The 27,223-nt window shown below is 32.0% G+C and overlaps 1 protein-coding gene across 1 annotated transcript in view; it reads left to right on the top strand.

Annotated features, from left to right (window-relative positions):
• Window positions 1–27,223, top strand: part of helz (helicase with zinc finger) — a 93,634-nt gene that overhangs the window by 35,024 nt on the left and 31,387 nt on the right. The window contains exons 18-21 of the mRNA XM_073843023.1: window positions 2,056–2,201; window positions 5,901–6,048; window positions 8,771–8,954; window positions 12,003–12,231. Coding sequence (XP_073699124.1) covers window positions 2,056–2,201; window positions 5,901–6,048; window positions 8,771–8,954; window positions 12,003–12,231 — 707 coding nt within the window. The remainder of the gene's footprint in view (window positions 1–2,055; window positions 2,202–5,900; window positions 6,049–8,770; window positions 8,955–12,002; window positions 12,232–27,223) is intronic.

Raw genomic sequence — 27,223 nt, 5'->3', positions numbered from 1 at the left:
TGGAACCAATGGGCTTCTAATTAAATGGCCTTTAGATAGAAACCTCATCACCCACCATCACTTCCTGCCGAATTAATAATTCATCCCACACCCCACCTGTGCCTCCTCATGCGGAGCAGGGCCTCAAATCTATTAGCTAGGAGTAGACAGTGGTTTCTTTAATTTTGTTGACCATTGTGGGTTTTCAGTGGTTAGGGCTGATAGCTAGAGAGCACAGTGACTGATTGTGAAAAACAGCTCAAATATGCTAAACTACTGAAACCAAAAAAATGTGTAGTTGAAGTGGTGTTATTGTTAACGAAATCTACTGAAAGTCAATTTTTGAGTAATTGAAGTAAAGGTGAAATAATAAAAATATTAAATATATAATATAATATTAAAAATGTAAATATTAAAATGAAAACCTAGTATGAAATTTTAAATGGTATTAATTTAACTAAATTTAAAAAAAAATTAAATAAAAATTTAAATTTAATTTAAAATTAAAGCTAAAAAGTAAAACTAATTAAAAAAAGACAAAGGCATATAAAAAAATATTAAAACTTAAAACTAAAGTAAATAAAAATGTAATTAAATCAAATTAAAATGAAAACTAAAATAAAAATGACTGAACTAAACGAGTTTAAGTACTAAAACTGAAATGTAAATTAAAGCTAAAAAGTAAAACTAATTAAAAGACAAGCCTATAACAAAATGATTAAACTTAAAAGTAAATTAAATAAGCAATTTAATTACATAAATTAAAATGAAAACTAAAATAAAAATTACTGAACTAAACGAGTTAAAAAGTAAAACTAATAAAAAAGACAAACGCATATAAAAATATTAAAACTTAAAACTAAAGTAAATAAAAATGTAATTAAATAAAATTAAAATGAAAACTAAAATAAAAATTACTGAACTAAACGAGTTTAAGTATTAAAACTGAAATTAAAATTAAAGCTAGAAAGTTAAAGTAATAAAAAAGACAAAGCATATAACAAAATTATTAAAACGTAATACTAAAATGTAATTACATAAATTCAAATGAAAACTAAAATAAAAATTACTGAACTAAACGAGTTAAAAAGTAAAACTAATAAAAAGACAAAAGCATAAAATTATTCAAATTTAAAATTAAAATAAAATTAAAATGAAAAGTCCTAAAACTGAAATAAAAAAGACAAACGCGTATAACAAAATTAAAACTAAGTTTAGTTCAAATAAAATGAATTAAATCTAAAATAATTCAAGCTATTTAAAAAATAATAAAAAGTGCAAAAGCACATACATTTACTGAAGCCAAAATAAAAATGTAAACTGAAATAATTCAGAAATAAAAAACTAATAAAATAGAAAAAAACAACCAAATATTAAAACTTTAACTAAAATGTAAACTAAAAATGAATTCAAGCTATTTAATAAAAATCAAAAGCACATACATTGAAATGTAAACTGTCAAATGAAATAATTCAAACCTTGTAAAACTAATAAAATGGACAAAAATATAAAAACACTCAAACTTAAGGTCAAATTTAAATGCAAACTAGAATAATGAATACAAGCTGTGTAGAAATATTACAATAAAAACTAAAAAAAAGACAAAAGCGTATCAAAAAAATAAAAATATAATAAAATAAGCACATAAAATTACTTGAACTAAAATTAAAATGTAACCTAAAATAATTCAATCCTTATAGAAATATGAAAAAGCTAAATAAAATAAAACTAATAAATGGACAAAACTTCAACTAAAATTCATTCAAGCGATGTAGAAATGGTAAAATACAAACTAATAAAAAAGGACTCAAATTTGAATATAAAAACAAGCTAATTCGAAGCATTGATAAAACTAAAATAATATTGCCTTTAAACATAAGGCTATTTTAAATGCATCAATGCTGACAGAAAAAAGCCTTTTTATCGATGTCAGAATGCTAAATGTTAGCCACATGTCAAGGTTCAAAAAACGATTTAATCCAAAAATGAAAATCAAGACTGGTTGAGGTTAGTGAACCCGAAAGCTGTTGACTTTTGTGTGTGTGTTATGTAACTCTGAGCTTTCCTGTGTTGCAGCTCAGTCCGTTTGTGTACAGTGAGTTTGCACGGGAGAGGAATCTGCACGTGTCTCTGTTGGACCGGCTCTACGAGCATTACCCATCAGAATACCCCTGCAGGATCCTGCTGTGCGAAAACTACCGCTCCCATGAGGCAATCATCAAGTAGGTGTGAACTTTTTCACACCACTCTTCCTGAGGAGAGACAGACATGCAAACACACAAAGCGTTAGGGCTGTGTTGTTGCAGACATAATTACACACGTGTCTTCCAACAGATTCTCCCTCGCACTCGCAGTCTCTCACAGATACATCTTTGTCTTTCTCTTCCTGTCTGCTTCTCTCTCTGTTTCTGCTTCAGTCTTTCTGGTTTTTGTGTAGATATATGTATGACATAAGTCAAAGGACATATCCAATCACAAGTCTATTCTCGCAAGGTCACAAACTGCAGGTAAAAAGCAAACTAAATCCAAATAATAAAAGGCAACCAAATACACCAAATAAACATGCATCATTAGGAGAGTGAAAAATGTAGACTCATTAACTAAAACTGTGACCCTGGACCCTGGATTGTGATAGCTTTCCATTGATGTATGGTTTGTTAGGATAGGACAATATTTGACAGAGATACAACTATTTGAAAATCTAGAATCTGAGGGTGCAAAAAAATTAAAATGTTGATAAAATCGCCTTTAAAATGTCCAAACGAAGTTCTTAGCTACCGGTATGCACATTACTAAGCAAAAATTCAAAGTTTTGATAAATTCATGGTAGGAAATTTACAAATATCTTATTGGAACATGATCTTTACTTAATATCCTAATGATTTTTATCCTCTAACACTGAATGAAATTGTATATTTTTTGTTAGTTTTGGTGTTTTATCATATCCTGCTGGATGTTATCATACGACAACAAAAACATGACTAAGTCTAAATGAGTATTTTCTAGTTTAATTTCTTTTAAAACTGAATGAGTAAGTTTGACATTTATTTATGACAGAATATTCATCAAAGTGACAAATACCAAGCACCTTCACTGACAGGAAAATGATTGAAATGCCTAAAATATGATATTAAAATAACATGAAATCTGAAAGTCCGTTAGTAAGAAATGCTGAAACACTTTAGTTTAGGGATCAATTCTTACTTTTATTATTATTAGCTTGCATATTTCTAGCATATTAGCTATTTATTAGTAATTATAAAGCACACATGTGAGCTTTGGACCATTAAAATGGTCTTAAGGGTCAATTTTTTGAAATTTGAGATTTATACATCGTCTTTAGAATAGGACAATATTTGGCTGAGATGTAACTATTTGATAATCTGGAATCTGAGGGTGCAAATAAATCAGAATATTGAGAAACTCTCCTTTAAAGTTGAAAAATGAAGTTCTTAGCTATGCGTATTACTAATCAAAATTAGGTTTTGATAGATTTATGGTAGGAAGTGTACAAAATATCTTCATAGAACATGATCTTTACTTAATATCCTAATGATTTTTCATCCTTTAACTCTGAATGAAATTGCGCTAATACCAAATTTATACCAAGATTTCAAAACACCAAAATAAGACCAGAAATAGGGTAAATTTCTTTAAATTTGAGATTTATATATCATCTTATATGGTTTGTTAGAATAGGACAATATCTGGCCGAGATGCAGCTATTTGAAAATCTGGAATCTGAGGGTGCAAAAAAATCTAAATATTGAGAAAATCACCTTTAAGAAACCGTTGAAGTTCTTAGCAATGCATATTACTAATCAAAAATTAAGTTTTGATATATTTACGGTAGGAAATTTACAAAATATCTTTATGGAACATGATCTTTACTTAATATCCTAATATCTTAAACACTCAATCAGTATTTTAATCATGCAAAGATGTCAATATAAGAGTTTGTAAATGATGTCAAAGTAACACCACATTTACCTCAGAAAAAAACATACTCGGTGACTAGCGAAATTTTTTTAAACTCATTCATTATAATTTCTAGTGTTCTTCAGTATTTCAATTATGCTTGAGTAAATCCGTTAAGTTTTTAATGATGTCCACCATTTAAATGTTCATTTCAAAAACAGTGGTGTAGAAATGTATTTATGTAAGTAACTTTTTGTTATAAAAACTTGTGTAATTTAAGCATTTGTATACAGATCAGTTCATTTTAACCATCAATATTATAGTGATTTAGTACTAAAATAATAAATATCGAATTAAATCGAATCAAATCACAAGCTTGTGATTCAGAATCAAATTGAAACGTGAAATTTGTGTCAAAACCGAGCCCTATAATTTTATGTCAAAAACATTACCCACATGAGTGACATATTTCATCAATTTTAGTATTTGGTATCCTCTTTGCTTTAACGGCAGCAGCGCTCGAGCTTCATGAACTCCAAAAAAGTTGTTTCAAACCTGATGATCATGGATTTTGAGCTTCAGTGGAAACAAGAATCTGACATTTGTCTGAAAGAGTGACATTATCAGTGTCACCAATGTGTTTATTTGATGAGCGACCTAGAAAGAGTGCAAAATAATGTGTGACTCTAGACCACAAAAGTCTTGAGTCGCACGGATATATTTGTAGCAAAAGCCAAAGAATGCCAAAAATCATTGGATATTAAGCAAAGATCATGTTCCATGAAGATATTTAGTAAATTTCAGACTGTAAATATATCAAAACTTAATTTTTATTAGTAATATGCGTTGCTAAGAACTTAATTTGGACCATTTTAAACGTGATTTTCTCAATATTTAGATTTATTTGCACCCTCAGATTCCAGATTTTTTTAATTGTTGTATCTCAACCAAATATTGTCCCATCATAACAAACCATACATCCATGGACCAGCTTTCAGATGTAAAAAATGTACAAAAAAAAAAAAATAATTTAATTGACCCTTATGACCGGTTTTGTGGGCCAGGGTCACATATTTCAGCACCAATAATTACAAAAAGGTCCTATAAGCATTAATGCATTAACTAACAGTGAACAATACAATTGTTACAGTGTATATTAGTCTTTATTAATGTTAGTTAATAAAAAATACTTCTGTTCCCAGTTATTAATGTTAGCTCATGTCCATTAAATCTATCTGAACAAAAAACATAATCCTGCTAGGAGCAGTTTCAATCCATGTTTTAAATGTAATATTAGACGATTTTCCTCAGGGAAAGACGAGGCACTGCATGCAAAAATTGAGGCGTATAGCCCCCCCCCCCCCACACACTTACACACAGACGGTACAGTGGATGCCAACAGTAACACATTTGCTGTAAATCCCTGTTTGGACTCCCAGTCGTATGTTTTGAGATTGAAATCTGACAAAACACAACAAAGATGGCAGCCAAAGATGGAACACCTCTCTGAGCTGCGGGAGGCACGTTGACACCAGCGCTGGGGCTTTGTAAATTAAGTGCCGGTCTGTTTTGGATGCGTTCAAGCAATCGCTGATAGCCCACCCCCCACTTTACTGATATCTCCCAGCGCTTTCAACCCTTGAAGTCAGAAAAATGACTAAAACGTCCTTGATTGGAGAGCTTGGATGTCAAATTGTTAATTATAATGGATATGAGCGTCTTCAACACAGAAATTTACATGATGCCGTTTTTTTTTATTGAATCATTTTGCATACAATCTACATATTTTGTGCTGTGGAACGTTTGAGTGAGTAATATTCAATTCAACCAACGCCGAATGTGTTAGAATATATGCAGAAATTGTTAATAAACCCATTGAAATGATAAATACATTCAGCAACATCTGAAATCTACTAGTGCTTATGGGTCTTGGTGGTTTAATTAGGAGCTAAATGACCTTTTTAAGGCAGTAAGTGCTGACCGTGTGTTCTGGCTGACTGCAGCTATACGTCTGAGCTCTTCTACGAGGGCAAACTGATGGCCAGCGGGAAGCAGCCGCCCCATAAGGACTTCTACCCCTTGACCTTCTTCACTGCCCGCGGAGAAGACGTGCAAGAGAAGAACAGCACGGCATACTACAACAACGCTGAGGTAACACCAACATATCCATTCGTATAGCTGAAATTATGTGAATAGGCCTTATTTTCAATTGAATGGGTGTGTGTATTGAACCAACATTATATTATATTATATATATATATATATATATATATATATAACTCATTATACAGGTTTGATTTTAAGATTTTTATCATGATAGGCACTGATTTAACTGCGATGAATGAATCTATTCCCAAATCGTCTCCTTAACATTTTTGTCTTTTTATTCTTTGACAGAATTTTTTGTCATTCGAAATGAGTTTTTAGTTCATTATAGTCACGTTTATAGTCACGTTTTTGTTTTTACACCACCCTCGGAACACAATTTTAACAGGGGGACCCCTAGTTTTGAGAAGCATTTGGGCAGGTTTTCTTGTGAAACCCTGGCAACCCTGATTATCATTGAGAATCCATTGGCAATGCTTTATTGTCCCTCTCCAGGTGTTTGAGATAGTTGAACAACCCATTAATGTCATATTTAGCCCCTGAAATGTGTATTTTACCTGGGGAACCTCGCCAAAAAACTGTATTTTACCCCCGGACAGTGTTGATTTTGACAGTACATTTTGATTTAGTTTCATTCATAATCATTTGACTAAAATGCCATTTAGTTTTAGTCATATTTTAGTCATGTAAAATCTACAGTAAATTTATTCGACTAAAATCTAATGGGTTTAGTTACAGTGTAATGCATTTAATTAGCATTTATCTAAAATTTCCAAACTCATTATATAGATTTGATCTTAAGATTTTACCATGATAGACTTTGATTTAACTGTGGTAAATGAATCTTTTCCCAAATCATCTCCCTAACATTTTTGTCTCATTTTTATTCTTTGACGAAATAGATTTTCGTCACATTTGTTGTCATTCGAAATTAGTTTTTAGTTTGTTATCGTCTTGTTTTTGTTGGTGAAAAAAATGTACACCGTCCTCAGAACACTATTTTAACAGGGGGACCCCTAGTTTTGAGTAGCATTTGGGCAGGTTTTGTTTTGAAAACCTGGCAACCCTGATTATCATTAAGAATCTATTGGCAATGCTTGTTCATCCCTCTCCAGGTATTTCAGATAGTTGATCAACCCATTAATGTCATATTTAGCCCCTGGTATTCGTATTTTACTAGTGGAACCCTGCCAAAAAAAATTTATTTTTCCCCCAGACAGTGCAAATTTTGATTTAGTTTTAGTCATAATCTTTTGACTAAAATGTCATTTAGTTTTAGTCATATTTTAGTCATCAGAATTGTTTTAGTCTAGGTTTAGTCGACTAAATATAATGTTTCTACTGTAAATTTAGTCGACTAAAATCTAACGGGTTTAGTTACAGTGTAATGCATTTATTAAGCATTTCTCAAAAATTTACAAACTCATTATATAGGTTTGATTTTAAGATTTTATCACGATAGACACCGATTTAAGTGGTGAATGAGACCCATAACATTTGTCAATAGATTGACGTCATATTTTTTTGTCATTCGAAACAAGTTTTAGTTTGTTAATGTCTCACTTTCGTCTGTGAAACGACACAGTTTTAACAGGAGGACCCCTAGTTTTGAGTAGCAATTTGGTGGGTTTTGTTTTGAAAACCTGGCAACCCTGATTATCTTTAAGAATCTATTGGCAATACTTGTTCATCCCTCTCCAGGTATTTCAGATAGTTGAGCAACCCATTAATGTCATATTTAGCCCCTGGAATTCGTATTTTACTAGTGGAACCCCGCCGAAATAATTTGTATTTTACTCCCAGACAGTGTTAATTTTGACAGCAAATTTTGATTTAGTTTTAGTCATAATCTTTTGACTAAAATGTCATTTAGTTTTAGTCTATTTTTAGATTTAAAATATCAAAATATTTTAGACGACTAAATCTAATAGGTTTAGTTACAGTGTAATGCATTTATTAAGCATTTCTCTAAAATTTATCTCATTATATAGATTTGATTTTAAGATTTTATCATGATAGACACTGATTAACCTGTGGTGGATAAATCTTTTCCCAGATTGTCTCCCTAAATTGTCCCTTCGAAACAAGTTTTAGTTTATCGTCTCACTTTTGTCTGTGAAACAAAAAATGTCTGCTTCCGGAACATTTGGGTGGCTTTTGTTGTGAAACCCTGGCAACCCTGATTATCATAGAGAATCCATTGGCAGTGCTTTGTCGTCCCTCTCCAGGTGTTTGAGATAGTTGAGCAACCCATTAATGTCATATTTAACCCCTGGAATTCGTATTTTGACTAAAATGCCATTTAATTTTAGTCATCTAAGTTTTAGTTTTGATCTAGTTTTTGTCGACTAAATATCAAAAGATTCATTTCAAGTAAATTTAGTTGACTAAAATCTAGTGGGTTTAGTTACAATGTAATGCATTTATTTAGCATTTCTAGAACATTTCCAAACTCATTATATAGATTTGATTTTAAGTTTTTATCGTGGTGAATGAATCTCTTCCCAACCCATTTTTCTCTCGTTTTTATTCATTGATGAGGTGTCAATAGATTTTCGTCATATTTTTTTGTCATTTCGAAACAAGTTTTAGTTCTTTGTAGTCTCAAAAGATATTCATCAACATAATGAACATTGCCCCCAAGACACGATTTTAACAGGGGGACCCCTAGTTTTGAGTAGCGTTTGCACGAGATTTTTTTTGTGAAACCCTGGCAACCCTGATTATAGTTGAGAATTGATGGCAATGCTTTGTCGTCCCTTTCCAGGTGTTTGAGATAGTTGAGCGGGTGGAAGAGATGAGGAAGAAGTGGCCAGTGGCTTGGGGGAAGCTGGACGAGGGGAGTATCGGTGTGGTTTCGCCCTACGCTGACCAGGTCTTCAGAATCAGAGCCGAACTCCGCAAAAAGAGGATGCCAGAAGTCAGCGTGGAGAGAGTGCTCAATGTCCAGGGTGAGTGCAAGTTGCCAGATCTACAGTGTATTTTAGTATCTAAAATAAATTACATGGTTTCTAGAGTAAAATCATTCAAACTATGGAACGTTGTTTAATGCTAGATACTTTACGTGCTAGGTTAAGGGAGTAGTTCACACAAAAATTAAAATTGTTTCTTCATCAGAACAGATTTGGAGAAATTTAAGCTTACATTACATGCTCACTAATGGACTACTGCAGTGTAGTTTCAATTTTGTTAATGAAAACTATGATGAAAAAACAATAAATAATTTCTGGTGTCTAAATAATTTTCGGTTTGACTGTACATGTTAGAAAAATAAAGTAAAAAAACTGGGCCGAAAATGTATTCATCTAATCGAAATTTGCTGATGGAGGATTTTAGCTCTTGACATCTGGCAACCTTATAGAGACTTGATAACAATGCAAGATTACAAAAATGTTAAGTAAATTTAAAAAAAGTTTTGAGGATAAATAACCAGTGAGCAGATACAACAGAGCGGAAGTTGTGGTCACAATTAAAATATGATAATATCTTGGATTTTTCACCAACCAATGTAAAAGATTACCTTTCCGCAGGAGAAAACATTTTAATGCTACCTCACAATTTTATCAAAGCGAGGTACCTTCAGTGTAATTTAGGTACGTAACATTTGACCAGTTTTCGCATCGAGAATGTGCCTGTGCTTCCTTAAAATGCAGCCTCCGTTAAAGATCGCTAGGTTTTTAAACAGGCCCTATGTGTCGGCCCAGAAGTGTGGCAGAAAGAAAAGTTTACCAGACAGCTATTTCGCCTACCAAATGTGTGTTTGGTGTCTGAGAAAAGAGCTGGTGTCCTGCAGGTTTCATCTGAAAAGCCAGATTGGTTTGTGCATAATTGATGGCGTTTGGTTCAGCCTGTTGTGTTGAAATCACCTTTTTAATGGATGGAGAAATTCCTCTAACTCGGCTGCTTGTTTGGCACAGAGATTGATTTTAAGTCGTCATTACATGATTCATGCTCATCTGGCTGCCAGTCTGAGATAGGAACCAAAGAAGAAAAGTCACTGCATGTTCTGCAGTTGCTGTAAGTCATGGGTTGTTATAAGAGATCTTTGGCTATATTAGTATATTAGACATTCATTTCCTCTGAATGCCTCTGTTGCATCCTTATAGCTGACTCTGTTTGTTTTAAAGCATCTTTGCATAATTCAGCAGTATTCCACCAAAATAAAAGCTCAAGGATTTGACGTATTTAGAGCTTAAAGGGTTTGAACGATTAAAAGTGAAGAATTTAATACATAAATGTTACTAAATGTTTTTTCTTTTTATTATCAGTGTTATTTTATTTATTTATTTATATTTCTTTTATTAAATAATATTTTTGTGTTCATATATTTAAATAGTTTATTTTATGTACACGTGTTTTATATGAAGGACCAAACCTGCATTAATTAAAAATAAAGATCTCTATCTTTATTTATAGATAGATAGATAGATAGATAGATAGATAGATAGATATAAACAAACGTAGTAATATAAAAAATATATTATTAATATAATTATTTGCAATTATTTTTGTCTATTTTCTTTGTTTATTATTTTCTGTATTTATTTTTAGATTTTTTTCATTTTAAATTTGATTTATTATTTAATGATTTATATTATTTTTATATAGCCATTAAATTTAATAAAAATATAATATAGAATTTATGTGTTTATTATTTATATTTATTTATTTAATACAATTTCTGTGTTTGTTTTTAAATAAAATGTACTTTATTTAAATTCACACCTGTGTTTTATATGAAGGACCAAACCTGCAGAAAATTAAAATAATAAATAAATGTCATAATATAAAAAAGAAAGAAAGAAAGAAATAATTTGATAACATATATTTATTTGTATTAAAATTTAATCCAGTAATAATTTTTTTTTCTTTAATTATTATTTTCTGTATTTTCAGATTAATTTTTATTTATTTTAACTTTTAGTTGTTCTTTAATTAATTTTTACAATTATTTTTATTTTTTTATGTAGTGTAATAATAATATAATAGTTTATTTATTGTATTTATTTATTATATTTATTTTATTTAATAATACTTCTGTTCATTCATGTTTACATAATTAAATAAGTGTAATAATATAAAAATAAACAAATAGTAGTCATTTGTAATAATTTAATCCTGCAATTGTTTGTATTATCTTTTTTCCTTTATTATTTTCTGTATTTTAGATTTATCTGTATTCATTTTAACATGATTTAATTAAGTATAACTATTTTTAATTTTATTTTATAATATTTAATAGTTTATAATGTTTTTAAATAAAAAAGATTAACTTTGTTTAAATTTACACAGGTATTTTACATGAAGGACCAAACCTGCAGAAATTAAAAATAAGGAAAAAAAATGTATAGATGGATAAATAAACAAATAAATGTAATAAAATAAAAATTAGGAAAGATATACAATTTTTTTATAAAACAGATATGATTCATTTGTAATAAAATTGAATCCTGCAATTATTTTTTTCTTATTTAATAAAACTTTTCTGTATTTATTTTTAGATGTATTTGTATTCTTTTAAACTTGAAAGATTATTAAAAAAAAATTTCAAGATATTCATATACTCAGTAAATTTAATAATATATTATAGTAGGTATGTATTTTTTTTTTTTTAATTGCTTTCCTAAAACAATAAACTAAAACTAATCTACAAAGGGTCCATTTTAAAGTCCAGGTACAAAATCAAAACAACATTCTCTAAATAAAAATATTTATCAGATGTTTTATCTGTTTTTTTTTTTGTTTGTTTGTTTTTTTGTTTATTATTATTTACCATTTGTCACTAAATTATTGAAATATAGCTTAAAATATCAGGTGATTCTTTAAGTAAATATTTTATGCTAAAAGTGTTCAGCTGACAAATTTTGGAAACTTTTGGTGCACATTATTAATACAAAAATTAAAAAAAGACTAAAAAATACTCTTACAAATTTTTATTTTTATTTTGGCTGACTTCATCTAGCAACAAGTTGATTACACGGTTCTTCTCCTGTCCGTAGGTAAGCAGTTCCGGGTGCTGTTCTTGAGCACCGTTCGCACCCGTCACACCTGCAAACACAAGCAGACGGCCATCAAGAGGAAGGAGCAGCTGGTGGAGGACTCCACTGAAGACCTGGACTACGGCTTCCTGTCCAACTACAAGCTGCTGAACACCGCCATCACTCGAGCGCAGTCCCTGGTGGCCGTGGTGGGAGACCCCATCGCTCTCTGCTCGGTGGGACGCTGCAGGTAATCCGACACTTTTTAAATAGCTGAACCACTCAGCTTGTTGAAGTTCAACACTATGTATTTAGCTTTGAAAATGTGAGCAGTCGAAAGGGGTTTGTTTCAATATTCCTGCTATAAAAGAATCAACCTAACCTCAAAAAAAATGAAAAAGCTCATTGTGCTCTGAATATCGTCACGCTTGCTGATGCGAATAGGCCTTTATGATTTATGGGTAAGCCGGTCTAGATGTGTGCGCTGGGCAGACAGGGGCTCGGTGCTGTCTGGTTTTGGTGAGTACCTGTGTAGTCAGTGTCCCCAAAGGAAGAGCTGTCCCTTCGTCTTCCCATCATGCACTTCACCGCTGTCAGCTTGGACTAACACGCTTCTCACGCACGGACGCTTCTACAGAAGGGACATCAAATCGCTTGGCACCTCTCTTCAGGAGTCTGTTAGGAGGACAGTGTGAAGCTAATGCACTTGTTTCCATCACTGTAGGGTTGTTTGAGTGTGTACGTGTAGGGCTTTAACAATGAACACATTAATTATCCATTAATCACATGCGCATGGTTAAAGGAGAAGTTCACTTCTAGAACAAAAATCTACAGATAATGTACTCACCCCCTTGTCATCCATGATATTCATGTCTTTCTTTCTTTAGTCATAGAGAAATTACGTTTTCTAAAGAAAACATTTCAAGATTTTTCTCCATATAGTGGACTTCTATGGTGCCCCTCAGTTTGAACTTCCAAAATGCAGTTTAAATGCGGCTTCAAATTATCCCAGTCAAGGAAGGAGGGTCTTATCAAGCGAAACAATTGGTTATTTTTTTTTTAGTTTAGGCAGAGCAAGACAACACAAGTGTTTGAGGTTTATTCAAGTATTTACATTTATTATTTTTTGCTAGGTAAGACCCCTCTTCCTTAGTTGGGATCGTTTAGAGCCCTTTGAAGCTGCATTTGAAAAGGTCAAACTCGGCGGCACCATAGAAGTCCACTAAATGGAGAAAAATCCTGAATTGTTTTGCTCAAAAAAACATTTTTTATAACTGAAGAAAGAAAGACATTTGATGACACGGGGGTGAGTACATTATCTGTAAATTTCTGTTCTGAAAGTGAGCTTCTCCTTTAATATCCAGCAGTCATGTCACTTTACAGTAGGAAATAACACATTTCTATGGACAAAATGCATCTGAAATACGGTGGAGGTCACAGTGAGCTGTTGTTGGAGTGCATGACTCTTCATATTAAGAGCTTCAAAGAAATTTGCCCACGTTTGTCCCTGGGCCACAAAACCAGTCATAAGGGTTTTTGTTTCTAAATAAATAATCTTTCTGTTGATGTAAGGTTTGTTAGGAGAGGAATATTGGATAGTATAGAGTATAGGATAGAAAATATTTGGCCGAGAGACAACTATTTGAAAATCTGAAATCTGAGGGTGCAAAAGAATCAAAATATTGACAAGATCGTCTTTAAAGTTGTCCAAATGAAGTTCTTAGCAATGCATATTACTAAACAAAAATTAAGTTTTGATATATTTATGGTAGGGATATTTATGGTATGTTCCATCTTCATAGAACATGATCTTTACTTAATATGCTAATGATTTTTGGCGTAAAAGAAAAATCGATAATTTTGACCCATACACTGTATTGTTGGCTATTGCAACAAATATACCCATGGTACTTGAGACTGGTTTTGTGGTCCAGGGTCACACTTATATGCATTTCAACATTGCTTCACCTGTACATTGCTTTGGCAGATGCGTGTACTGTTTAAAGCATTTAAAATATTTTAGAAAGTCACACAATTGTTTCATGCTTGTCCTGACAAACTATACATCTTTAAACGGATTTCACTGAATCTAAATTAAATATGATTAGTCATATTTAATAATCGACAGATTAATCGATTAGCACTTGATTCATCGATTAATCAATTGGCACGAGTCATGCTATTTAATTCAGATTTGCAAAGTCCCAAGTCACAGAGTTGTTTCAAATTTTGCAGAAAATCAAGCAATCAAGAACAAAGAACCAGACAGACAAAAAAGCTAAACAGAACAAACTAATCTCCTCACCCTAGAGACCTTTGTAATGCCACCCCGATGGGTGGTCACGCCACACACTTGCTCAACCTACACTATCAAGATAATGGAGAAGGACAAGCCAAATCTTATCAAAGTGATCCAAATTGTTTAACAAAGAGTAACTGATCTTTCTAAATGTCATAACTTTAGAGTTTCTCTCAGCCACCATTTAACAGATGGGAAATTAGTTTGTTTCCAAAACCTTATAAGTTTCTTTGCAACAATAAGCCCACAGGACAGCAACTTGAGTGAACGATCAGCCTTGGATTTAAGAATCAGTTGCAACAACAAGGGATCATTCACCCAAAAAGGAAAACTCAGTCACACTTTAGAATAGGGAACACTTACTCACTATTAACTATGACTTTTTTCTCAATAAATTCTTAATTTGCTGCTTACTAATAGTTAGTAAGGCAGTTGTTAAGTTTAGGTATTGGGTAGGACTAGGGATGTAGAATAAGGCATTAATATGTGACCCTGGACCACAAAACCAGTCTTAAGTCGCTGGGGTATGTTTGTAGCAATAGATTTTGATTTTTCATTTATGCCAAAAATCATTAGGAAATTAAGCAAAGTTCATGTTCCATAAAGATTTTTTGTAAAATTCCTACTGTAAACATATCAAAATGTAATTTTTGATTAGTAATATGCATTAAGAACCTAATTTGGACAACTTTAAAGGTGATTTTCTCAGTCTTTTAGATTTTTTTGCATCCTCAGATTTCTGATTTCAAATAGATGTATCTCAGCCAGATATTGTCCGATCCTAACAAACCATACATCAATAGAAAGCTTATTTATCGAGCTTTCATATGATGTATAAATCTCAGTTTTGTCAAATTTAACCTTATGACTGGTTTTGTGGTCCAGGGTCACATATAGGCTTAATTAGTACTAATAAATGGCTAATATTCTAGTAATATGCATGCTAATAAGCAACTAGTTTAGAAACCGCAAAATAAAGTGTTACCGAAAATACTTTCAGATGAATACGGTCAGTGTTATATTAAAAATGTCCTGGCTCTTTCTCTTTTTAATGGCAGTGAATGGCTTTTGAGATTTTGAAGTCCAATAAAGTGCATCCATCCATCATAAAAGTACTCCACACGGCTAAGGAGGGTAAATAAAATCTTGTTAAAAGTGAATTGATGTATTTGTGTAAGAAAAATATCCATATTTAAAACTTTATAAACTGTAATCTCATACGCAGATTTCTGGTCGACTAGCATTAGTCATCTACTAGTCGCACGTTTATTAATAAACCATATAAATCCTAATAATGAGCCTTTTATTGCCTACATAGCCTAATAAGCGCTCAAGCGCACCACAAAAAGCTTGCCACAGTGCACCCGCAGATCTAGCCTAATAATTATGAATGTGTCAGGGAAAAACAGCAAGGAGACTGCAGTAATGATTTAATAATGTATCAATAAACTAGTGCTTTCTTTGTTTTCGGTGTAGAGATGAAGTCGGCGACACTGACTCGTCATCTCCACAGAAGTGATGACGCCTGTGTCTATGTTTAATACGGATTACATAATCTGAGAGTATTTGTTTTCTATTTGAATTGGTTCATTAAAAAAATAGGCATTTCTCTCTCTATAGATATATTTTTCATGTCTGTAAGGCAAGTATACACCGAGTTTGAAGTTTCGTACTCGAGTTCACAGAGAAACGCATCCTGTTTGCTTTCATTATTTTACAAAAGCGCAACGTTTCGTTGTTATTTTAAGTGCACACAAATAAACCTACAGTCTTTATAGATTCAAAAGATGTATTACTCTTATCTGTATGACCAAAAATGACGTATTTTAAGTGCAAGTGACTACACCGGCGTATCCAGCTCATGCAGTGAGCGCGCTACTAATCAGCTTCTACACTCTTCACAGACACTTGAATAGCGCACATTTTTCTAGGTTAACATTAGATTGAGCTGCCATGTAAAGTTGCCATATTTGAGGTCGATGAATGATAGGTGAGCGTTTGGATGTCTTGCCCGATGTACTGTATTACCACATAGAACAGCCGTGCGTGACTACGCCACTTCCTGTTCATTTTTTTTCTGCGACTAATAAAATTTTTGTCGACCAAGCCTCTTCTTGTCGACTAACAGTTAGTAGACTATTAGGGAGCAGACCTCAGAATAAGGCATTAATATGTGCTTTAAGTAGTAATAAACTGCCAATATGCTAGTAATATGCCATTAATAAGCAACTAGGTAATAGTGAATAGTGATTGTCCAAACAAAGAGCAAATTTATTATGTCCGCTGTGTCTGTGACCTTTGACCCCTTGTGTTTTGGACTCTTTTTGCTGGCTCTCTGACATGAATATGACAATGTGTGTTGCTGTGGGGCAGGGTTGGGTGTTTGTCTGTCTGTCTGTCTGTCTGTGTGTGTGTGTTTATATTGGTGAGTTGACACTCCCTCAGAGAGCTGTCTGTCACTTCGCTGGCAGCCCTTCGGCTCCTCCGGCTCTATCCTCCCTAGCTGCAGCTCCGCTGTCGCTATGGAGACAGACTCACATCAACCAATCGCTAGAGCCCGGCCACAGGAAATGTCAAGCCGAAGGGCCTGGCAATTAAATCTGTGTGTGCGCTGAGGACTCAATGCTGTGAGCTTGCTGAATGGACAGCACTGTTTAACAGACTTCAGTAATAGAAACATTAACCTCGTGACATGACGAATGATGACTAGTCCGTGTTAAATAGCTTTCGTAGATCAATATATGGTTTAAATTCATGAAAACATATGGAACATATTTCAATATTTATTTATTTACACACAAACAAAATAAATGTACACAGTACAAACACATACAGTAGTCAACATTCGAAGTGGATCAAAACCTTTCATCAAATTTATTCTAAAACCAAAAAGAATACCCGTTCTTATATTAGGACAACTTTTTTGATCCGCTTCGAATGTTGACTACTGTATATTATGTACACAACTTATTTTGGATGTGAAAAAATAAAACAAAAATTAAAGCAATTAGAATTTTTGGGTCAGGTTTGCTTAATTGTTATAAAATGTTGCCATTTTAAAGCAGGCTTCATTTTATTTGCGAAAATTAGATTTGTACTACTTATACTTTGATTTTATTTATTTTTTGAAAATATATTTTTCCTGTATATTGATAGGTTCTTGACAGGTTTTCACAAGGTTTCCCCTTATACACCTATGACAGATAAATACGTGTTTGCTGTGGTTCTGGCTGGTTGCTGTATAACAAATCCACTGTCTACAAGCTGTTTTGCATCTAATTCAGTCTGTCACTGTAGCTCCAACTTGTCAACCCCTCATCAAGCTCCTGATTAGTTCAATCAGTTCCGCTTCCTCAAGGCCTCATCATATTATCTGAAATGAGTTCTGCTGTCTGAGGAGGGGGGGGGGGGGGGGGGGGCACAAACTATTGCTCGCGGAGTTGGCATGTGTTGCGAACGCTAACTCAACTTGATGCCTCGAACTGTCTGGTTCTGATATTGCTCGCGTTTCTAGATGAGAAAGTGTGTAGCACTGCTGAGATCTCTACACATTTCCCATCAGGGACGGTGAAGTAGAGTAGAGTTGCTTAGAGGTTTGTGGAGTATACTGACAACAGTTGTGTCAAGTGCAACCCTTAAATTTATACCAAATTAATAGTAACTAGATAAAGTTTGTCAAGACACACTTTAAAGGGGTCATCAGATGCAAAACTCACTTTTACATGTTGTTTGAACATTAATGTGTGTTGGCAGTTTGTGTGCACAACCACCCTACACTGATAAAAATCCACCCAGTGGTGTTTTTTTATCTTTAAAAGTAATATCCCCTTTTTAAAATCAGGTCATTCTCAGCTTCTTGTTTGTGTGACATCACACAGACAGAGGCCGCTCCCACGATAGTTGATTGACATGAACGCCTTACCTTAGACCGCCCTCACCGAGCTGAAACAGTCCGACTCCGATCACCATTGTGTGACTCAGGTGCAGGGGAAGACAAGAATGTCTCAGATTGAGGTGTTCTGTTGTTGGATGTAATAATGAACACAGCAGTCGTCATTTACTCCCGACATCTGAGCCCTGAAGACACAGAGGATTAATATTACTTCCGTCTTTGAAAGGTAAAAGGGTGTTTTTTACACTACTATTGAGGATTTTTAAACAAAGCATGTTTTCATTAAGACCTTTAAAGAATCATATCACCTTGTGGAAAATGGGCATCCGATGATCCGTTTAAGTTGGCTTGAGAAAGCTGGACCAGAAAGGTTAAAAAGTTTGACGGTTTTCAGTCTGAAATAGTTGAAGTTTAAAGTAGCTTTAAAAGCTTAAAGTTTTATAGATATATAGATAGCTTGTTGCTAGCATGTTTACAGCATGATTAGCAAGTTACTAGCACATTGTTAGCTTGATTAGTAAGTTACTAGCATGTTGTTAACATGATTAGCAAGTTACTAGCATGTTGCTAGCATGATTAGCAAGTTACTAGCATGTTGTTAACATGATAAGTAAGTTACTAGCATGTTGCTAGCATGATTAGCAAGTTACTAGCACATTGTTGGCTTGATTAGTAAGCTACTACCATGTGGTTTACATGATTAGCAAGTTACTAGCATGTTGTTAACATGATAAGTAAGTTACTAGCATGTTGCTAGCATGATTAGCAAGTTACTAACATGTTCTTAGAACATTTCTTACATGATTAGCATGTTACTAGCATGTTGTTAGCATGATTAGCAAGTTACTAACATGTTGTGAGCACATTTCTATCATGATTACCATGTTATTAGCATGTTCCTACCATGATTAGTAAGTTATTAGCATGTTACTAGCATGTTGTTAACATGATAAGTAAGTTGCTAGCATGATTAGCAAGTTACTAGCATGTTGTTAACATAAGTAAGTTACTAGCATGTTGCTAGCATGATTAGCAAGTTACTAGCACATTGTTGGCTTGATTAGTAAGTTACTACCATGTGGTTTACATGATTAGCAAGTTACTAGCATGTTGTTAACATAAGTTAGTTACTAGCATGTTGCTAGCATAATTAGCAGGTTACTAACATGTTCTTAGAACATTTCTTACATGATTAGCACGTTACTAGCATGTTGTTAGCATGATTAGCAAGTTACTAACACGTTGTTAGCACATTTCTATCATGATTACCATGTTATTAGCATGTTCCTACCATGATTAGTAAGTTATTAGCATGTTACTAGCATGTTGTTAACATGATAAGTAAGTTGCTAGCATGATTAGCAAGTTACTAGCATGTTGTTAGCATGATAAGTAAGTTGCTATCATGATTAGCAAGTTACTAGCATGTTGTTAACATAAGTAAGTTACTAGCATGTTGCTAGCATGATTAGCAAGTTACTAGCACATTGTTGGCTTGATTAGTAAGTTACTACCATGTGGTTTACATGATTAGCAAGTTACTAGCATGTTGCTAGCATAATTAGCAGGTTACTAACATGTTCTTAGAACATTTCTTACATGATTAGCACGTTACTAGCATGTTGTTAGCATGATTAGCAAGTTACTAACACGTTGTTAGCACATTTCTATCATGATTACCATGTTATTAGCATGTTCCTACCATGATTAGTAAGTTATTAGCATGTTGTTAGCATGATTAGCATATGTCACTAGCATGTTGCTAACATGATTAGCAAGTCATTAACATGTTGTTAGCAGGTTTCTATTAGGGCTGCAACTAACGATTATTTTAATAATCGATTAATCTCTCGATTATTTTTCCGATTAATCAATGAATTGGATTTAAAAAAAAGAAAAGGATTAATTTACAACCCTTTATTCAAAAACAGAACTAAAATCTTTAGAAAGTGCACGAACATGTTGCTCCTTGAACTCTTATAATAATAATAATAAAATAAAATAAAAATGGACTAACACAAAATGCGCAAATAACGCAAAACTGGCCTCAAAGCCCCAGCAAAAGTAATTACCTTGAATGTGTCAGGGCAAAAATTAAGAAAATATTCGAATTACTTATTAATAAACTAGTATTTTCTGATTCAGTGTTGCAAAGATGAAGTTGTCGATCCTGCCATCTGCTCATTAATGCCTAATGCATCTTTATGGAGGCCTATAGCTAATGATAGAGTTTAGTTTTCGATTTTAATTATTTCGTTTTATAGTAAAATAAAGTTATTATTATATAATAATAACCAAATGTCTCTGCGTCTTTTTATGCGTGTTTGTAGTTCTAATCGAATCCTCGTTCACCGCGCAATGTGTTGTGGGCAATATTAGCCGTTAGAGTGTGCGTTGATCCGCAAAGTTAAGTAGTAGACCATCCGGGAATCTTTGGAATACTTTTTTAAACATACTACGATTTGGGACATACTAATTCTATTTTCGAATACTATTTAGGACGGATAGTATGCGAATTGGGACGCAGCATATGGGATTTTCCTCAGTTTAAATCGTTATTTTTAGGAAAACCGTAAGTCCGATCAGTTCATCTTCATCACCAATCAGTAAAATAGTCTATAGGACATCAGTGGTTCAACCGTATGTTGTGAAGCTATGCGAATACTAGGGGTGTGCAAAGAAAACAAAAATAAACTTTTATAGCTTTTATACCTTTTCTTTGATAAAACACTTGAAAGTATGAAGTGTTGAATCCACATTTCAGTAATGTCGACTCATGTTCTCAGATAATATATTTTGGCCCCCTCATGGCCCTCTCTTTGAAGGAAATTACTAGAATTGCCAAGAGCACAAACTCACATCAGACGACCACTGACGCTGTCTGTATCGTGACGCAAGCGATCCCAGCTTGTACATTATCTTCTAGCATCTCTCATCAGCCTTAAACCTAAAAATCTCACAGCTTCAAACATTACTAGATCCCTCATCTGCCATTTTCAGAGGCAGGAGAGATCAGCCGCTAAATTACACAGTGACGCATCAAGTTTCTCCAGCTCTGAGTCATGCTGGAGCTCTGAGATTGATGTCACTGGAGTCAGGATTGTGAATTTTCCCTGTCCAAGCTGCACAGAAATGAAATACCTCTATTAAGGGGGGGATTCAGTCATATTTCTGCCTTCTATGTGTCAGTGTGTCTTTACCAGTCCGCTGTGAGATCAACCTTGGTTTCTTCAGTTGCGTGTTACCCTGCTTGTGTGATTTTGAGTCATTTGTACTCAATAAGCTGATGTTCAGTGGTGCACAATCTCTATTGTTTTCGCTCATGACTGAGTCACTAACTTTAGTCTGAATGCGAGTCTCATTTTGTTCTAATAGGTTCAAGTTATGTGCCTTGTTTTACATACTGGATTAATAATGGATGTTTTTTCCCCCTTTGAAACTTTAAACATGGAAATCTGTGCTGTAGAGGAACTAAAAGTAGTTATGCGACCAACTATGGAGCTTATAATAAGACAACTATTTGATTTTGAATTGTGTAAATTGGAATCATTGACAAGTGGCATTTAACAAAACTGAATATTATGTGGCGTTTAACATGGTTCTGAATTCTGAATAGTGCACAACTGATTTTTTTCCTGCCAGTTTTTTAATAGACATGTATTTTCAAACAGCAGATTTTTTTGTTCTGAATTCTTAGACTGCAAATATTCAGTTTTAAAAAATACAGCTTCAAGTTTTCAAGACAAATTATTTCGGAACATTTGAAATTCAACACAATACATTTTTTTTTTTTTTTTTGCCAGGTTTTTTAATAGACGTGTATTGTTAAACAGCAGATTTCTTTAGTTCTCAATTCTTAGACTGCAAATATCCAGTTTATAAAAATACAGCTTTAAATTTTCAAAATGAATATTTCTATAATATGGAGCTGATAATATGACAAAACTATTTGAATTTGAATTGTGTAAATTTGACTTGTTGACATATGGCATTTAACATAGTTCTGATATTTGATTTTAGTTTTTTTTTTTTTTGATTGAATATTAAACCTTTGAAATTTAACACAATTAATTTTTTTTTCTGCCAGTTTTTTTTAATATACATGTATTTTCAAACAGCAGATTTCTTTAGTTCTGAATTCTATGACTGCAAATATCTAGTTTTTAAAAATACAGCTTTAAGTTTTCAAGATGAATATTTCTCCAATATATAGAGCTAATAATATTTGAATTGTGTACATTTGAATTATTGACCAGTGTCACTGAACAAAACTGAATATTATGTGGCATTTAACAGTTTTTTTTTGACCATTTGATTCTTTTTTTATGCCAGCTTATAATAGGACAAAACTATTTGAATTTAATTGTGCAAATTTAAATTATTGACCAGTCTCAAACTAATTATTATATGGCATTTAACGTAGTTCTGAATTTGATATTTTTTGTCTTGTTTTACTTAAATATTGATCCTTTGAAAATACGCTTATTAAAAAAAAGGCATAAAATCAATTGTGTTCAGTTTCAAACAGCAGAATTTTTGTTCTGAATTCTTAGACTGCAAATATCCAGTTTTTAAAAATATAGCTTTTATTTTTTATTTTTCAAGACTAATTATTTCTATAATATGGAGCTTATAATATAACAAAACTATTTGAATTGTGTAAATTGGAATCATTGACAAGTCATATTATGTCATATGCGTTTAACGTGGTTCTGAATTCTAAATATGGTTCATAATGTGTATTTTCAAACAGCGTTTTTTTTTTTTGTTGTTTTGTTTTTTTGAATTCTTAGACTGCAAATATCTAGTTTTTAAAAATACAGCTTCAAGTTTTCAAAATGAATATTTCTATAAAATGGAGCTCATAATATGACCAAACTATTTGAATCTGAATTATTGACCGGTGTTACTTAACAAAACTGAATATTACAGTATGTGGCATTTAACAGTTCTGAATTTTATTTATTTCTATTTTTTACATTAATATTGAACCTTTAAACTGAATGCAATTGAATTTTTATGCCAGTTTTTAATAGATTTTTTTGTTGTGAATTCTTAGAATGCAAAAATATTCAGTTTTCAAGGCGAATTATTTCTGTAACGGAGCTTATAATATGACAAAACTACTTAATTTTGAATGGTGTAAATTTGCATTATTCACTAGTGTCACTTTACAAAACTGAATATTATTTGGCATTCAAAATTGTTCTGATTAGTTTTTTTAACTTGAATTTTGAACTTTTGAAATGTAACGCAATTGATTTTTTTAATGCCAGTTTTTTAATAGACGTATTTTCAAACAGCATATTTTTGTTCTGAATTCTTGGACTGTGAATATCTAGTTTGTAAAAATACAGCTTCACGTTTTCAAGATGAATATTTCTATAATATTGAGCTCATAATGTGACAACTATTTGAATTGTGTAAATTGGAATCATTGATAAGTGTCATTTAACAAAACTGAATATAATGTGGCATTTAACCTAGTTCTGAATTTGTTGTGCTTTGTTTTAGTTCATTTGTTTTTGTTTTACTTAAATATTGAACATTTGAAGTTTAACACAATTTAATTTTTTATGTCCTTTTTTTAATAAACGTATTTTCAAACAGCAGATTTTTTTGTTCTGAGTTATTAGACAGCAGATATCAATTATTTTTTAAATACAGCTTTGTTTTCAAGACAAATTATATTATTTCGATAATATGGAGCTTATAATATGACACAACTATTTAAATTTGAATTGTGTAAATTTGAATTGTTGGCAAGTGTCATTTAACAAAACTAAATATTATCTGGCAATGAACATTATTCTGAATTATTTTTTTAATTTAAATATTAAACCTTTGAAATTTAACACAATTGATTTTTTTATTCCAGTTTATAAATAGACATGTATTTTCAAACAGCAGATTTTTTGTTTTGTATTATTAAACTACAAATGTCCATTTTTTTTTATTTATTTATTTATTTTTTTAACAGCTTCAAGTCTTCAAGACTAATTACTTCTATAATATGGAGTTTATTTTGTGACAAAACTATTTGAATTGTATAAATCTGAAGTATTGAACAGCGTCACTTAACAAAACTCAACATTATAGGGCATTTAATGTGGTTCAGAATTATTTATTTTTTACTTGAAAATTGAACCTTTTAAATTTAACAAATGTTTTTAATGGCAGTTTTTTAATAGATTTTGTCCTGAATTCTTAGACTGCAAATCTCCAGTTCATAAATATATAGCTTCAAGTTTTCAATACTAATTATTTCTATAATATGGAGCTTATTTCATAACAAAACTGTTTGAATTTGAATAGTGTAAATTTGAATTATTGAACAGCATCACTTAGCAAAACTCAATATTATATGGCATTTAACATGGTTCTGAATTTAATTTTTTGTTTTTTTTACTTGTATATTGAATCTTTGAAATTTAACATTTTTTAATGGAAGTTTTTTTTAATAGATTTTTCTTTTAAAAAATCCAGTTTTTAAAAATACATCTTTAAGCTTCAAGACAAATATTTCTATAATATGGATCTTATATGACAAAACTATTAGAATTTTAATTGTGTAAATTTGAATTATTGGCAAGCATCATTTAACAACACTGAATATTATGTGGCGTTTAACATTAGTTCTGAATTAGATTTTTTTTTTTACTTGAATATTGAACATTTGAAATTTAACACAATAGATTTTTTTTCCAGTGTTTTAATAGTATTGTACAAACATGTATTTTCAGTCAGCAGATTTTTTTTTGTTCTGAATTACAAATATCCAGTTTTTAAAAATACAGCTTCAAGTTTTCAGGATACATATTTCTATAATATGGAGCTTATATATGACAAAACTATATGAATTGTCTAAATTTGAATTATTGAGAAGTGTCAATAAATTAAAATCTGCCGTCTAAAAATACATGTCTATTAAAAAATATGCATAAAAAATTAATTGTGTTAAATTTCAAATGTTTAATATTTAATTAAAACAATTATGCTTCAGAACTGTTAAATGCCATATAATATTCAGGTTTTTTATTATTCTGTCAATAATTAAAACTTACACAATTTAAATTCAAATACTTTTGTAAAATGATTAGCTCCATAACCAACTAAGCAACAAGCCACAAGCAAGTAGCAGTTTACAAAAACAAAACACTGTATCTCTCTGTGGTTTAAAACAAAAATCACATTGTACTTCGCATACAGTCTTGAAACTGCGTGAGCTGACGAAATAACCAGATGTTTTCTTAAACTCTTCTCTCTCTTTCTGTGTAATTGAAAAACCCAATTAATTCTGGTGAAGGAGTTTTCAGACAGTTAATGCAAATGAACTCATTTAAAAAATAAACAGAGCAGTAGTCCATGCATGGCATTATAATAGTTGTTTTTGTTAAATATTTATGAAGCATTTATTAAAAACTGCTGTTTTAGACTCGTAATAAAATATTAAGCAGTGCAAGTTCAAAGCCGTTCAAATTCTGAACTGAAAAATATGGCTTTGATTAAATTGTGTGTGAAATCATAAGATATAGCCTTCTTAAATCGCTTCCATGTAGTAAACCACTTTTTGTTACTAGCTTGTAGTTTAGATAACTACTGCAGTTTAACAACTTTAAATGATGACGAGCTTGTATCTCGAACGCTTGGGTAATGCTCTAATTAAAACCCACTGAAAATCTCCACGTTTCCCTCCTGCTCTCCATCCCACTTCAAATAATCAGCCATTGGGCATAACAAATCTAGTTATGGGCGGCTGTGTTGGTGTCGGAAAGTGTGTTATGTTTCTGAAGAGTGTTTCTGATTCACTGTATTTGTCCTAGGTAGCATTGTGACTAGTTTGTTATTTTGCTACTTGAATGTGGCTTAATTTAGATTTCGATTGTGCTTCACTGATTAGTCACGAGTAATGCGAAAGGTTATGGTCAAGCAGTTTATTTTTGTCGACGGACTGTATGTGATTTTGGGACATAATGTTTTTCTCTGTAGTCTGCAGCAGGTACAAGTAGATTGTAACTAGACGGTCCTTACACAGCAGCAAAATAATAATGTTTCAGTTTTGGGGTCAATTTCATTTCTTATGAAAATAAACCATGGTTTTATTAAAGTAAAAGTGTAGTAACAGTTTTTTTTTAATGTATTGATTGCCATTTGTATTACCACAGTTTTTCAACAAACACCATGGTTAAAGACATAGTTTACCTAAAAATGAAAATTGTAATTAATTGTTTACGCTCATGTTGTTCCGAAACCGTAAGACCTTTGTTTATCTTCTGTAATGGTTCACTGTAATGGTTTGGAGCTATGATAATACTTGTGTATTCTTCAAGGATTTCATCAAAAAATATCTTAATTTGTGTCCTGAAGATGAACCAAGGTCGTACAGGTTTGTAATGACATGAGTGCTGATTGACTTAGTGAACAATGTAACCTTGGTTTTTTGCTTTTATTTGTGGTAAAACCATTGTTAATTTTCATAATGGATGTCTTGTTTTAGCTGACTGTTCACAGTAATGAACAAAGCAATACTTTCTGTCTTTTGCAAATGTTAAATAGATGCAAGGGGAAAAATGTGACCTTGGACTACAAACCAGTGATGAGACAGTTTTTTGAAATTGAGATGTATACATGAACAAATGCTGAATTAATAAAAGCTGAATAAATATGACAATATTTGGCCAAGATGCAACAGTTTGATCTGGAAATCTGGAATCTGAGGGTGCAAAAAAATCTAAATATTGAGAAAATCGCGCTTAAAGATGTTCGAATGAAGTTCTTAGCAGTGCATATTACTAATAAAAACTTAAGTTGTGATATTTACGGTTATAAATTTACAAAATATCTTAATTGAAAGATGATCTTTACTTAATATCCTAATGATTTTTTGGCATAAAAGAAAAATCGATCATTTTGATCCGTACAATGTATTGTAGGCTACTGCTACAAATATACCTGTGCTACTTAAGACTGGTTTTGTGGTTCAGGGTCATAAATACTAGTCACAATCTAATGTAAGGCAATAGGAGACTTTTAAAGCTAAATTAATTTTAA

The sequence above is a fragment of the Garra rufa genome, chromosome 1 (genome assembly GCF_049309525.1).
Source record: "Garra rufa chromosome 1, GarRuf1.0, whole genome shotgun sequence".
Classification (NCBI taxonomy): Eukaryota; Metazoa; Chordata; class Actinopteri; order Cypriniformes; family Cyprinidae; genus Garra; species Garra rufa.
Note: the sequence above shows the minus strand (reverse complement) of the source record. Positions and strands in the feature narration are given on the sequence as shown.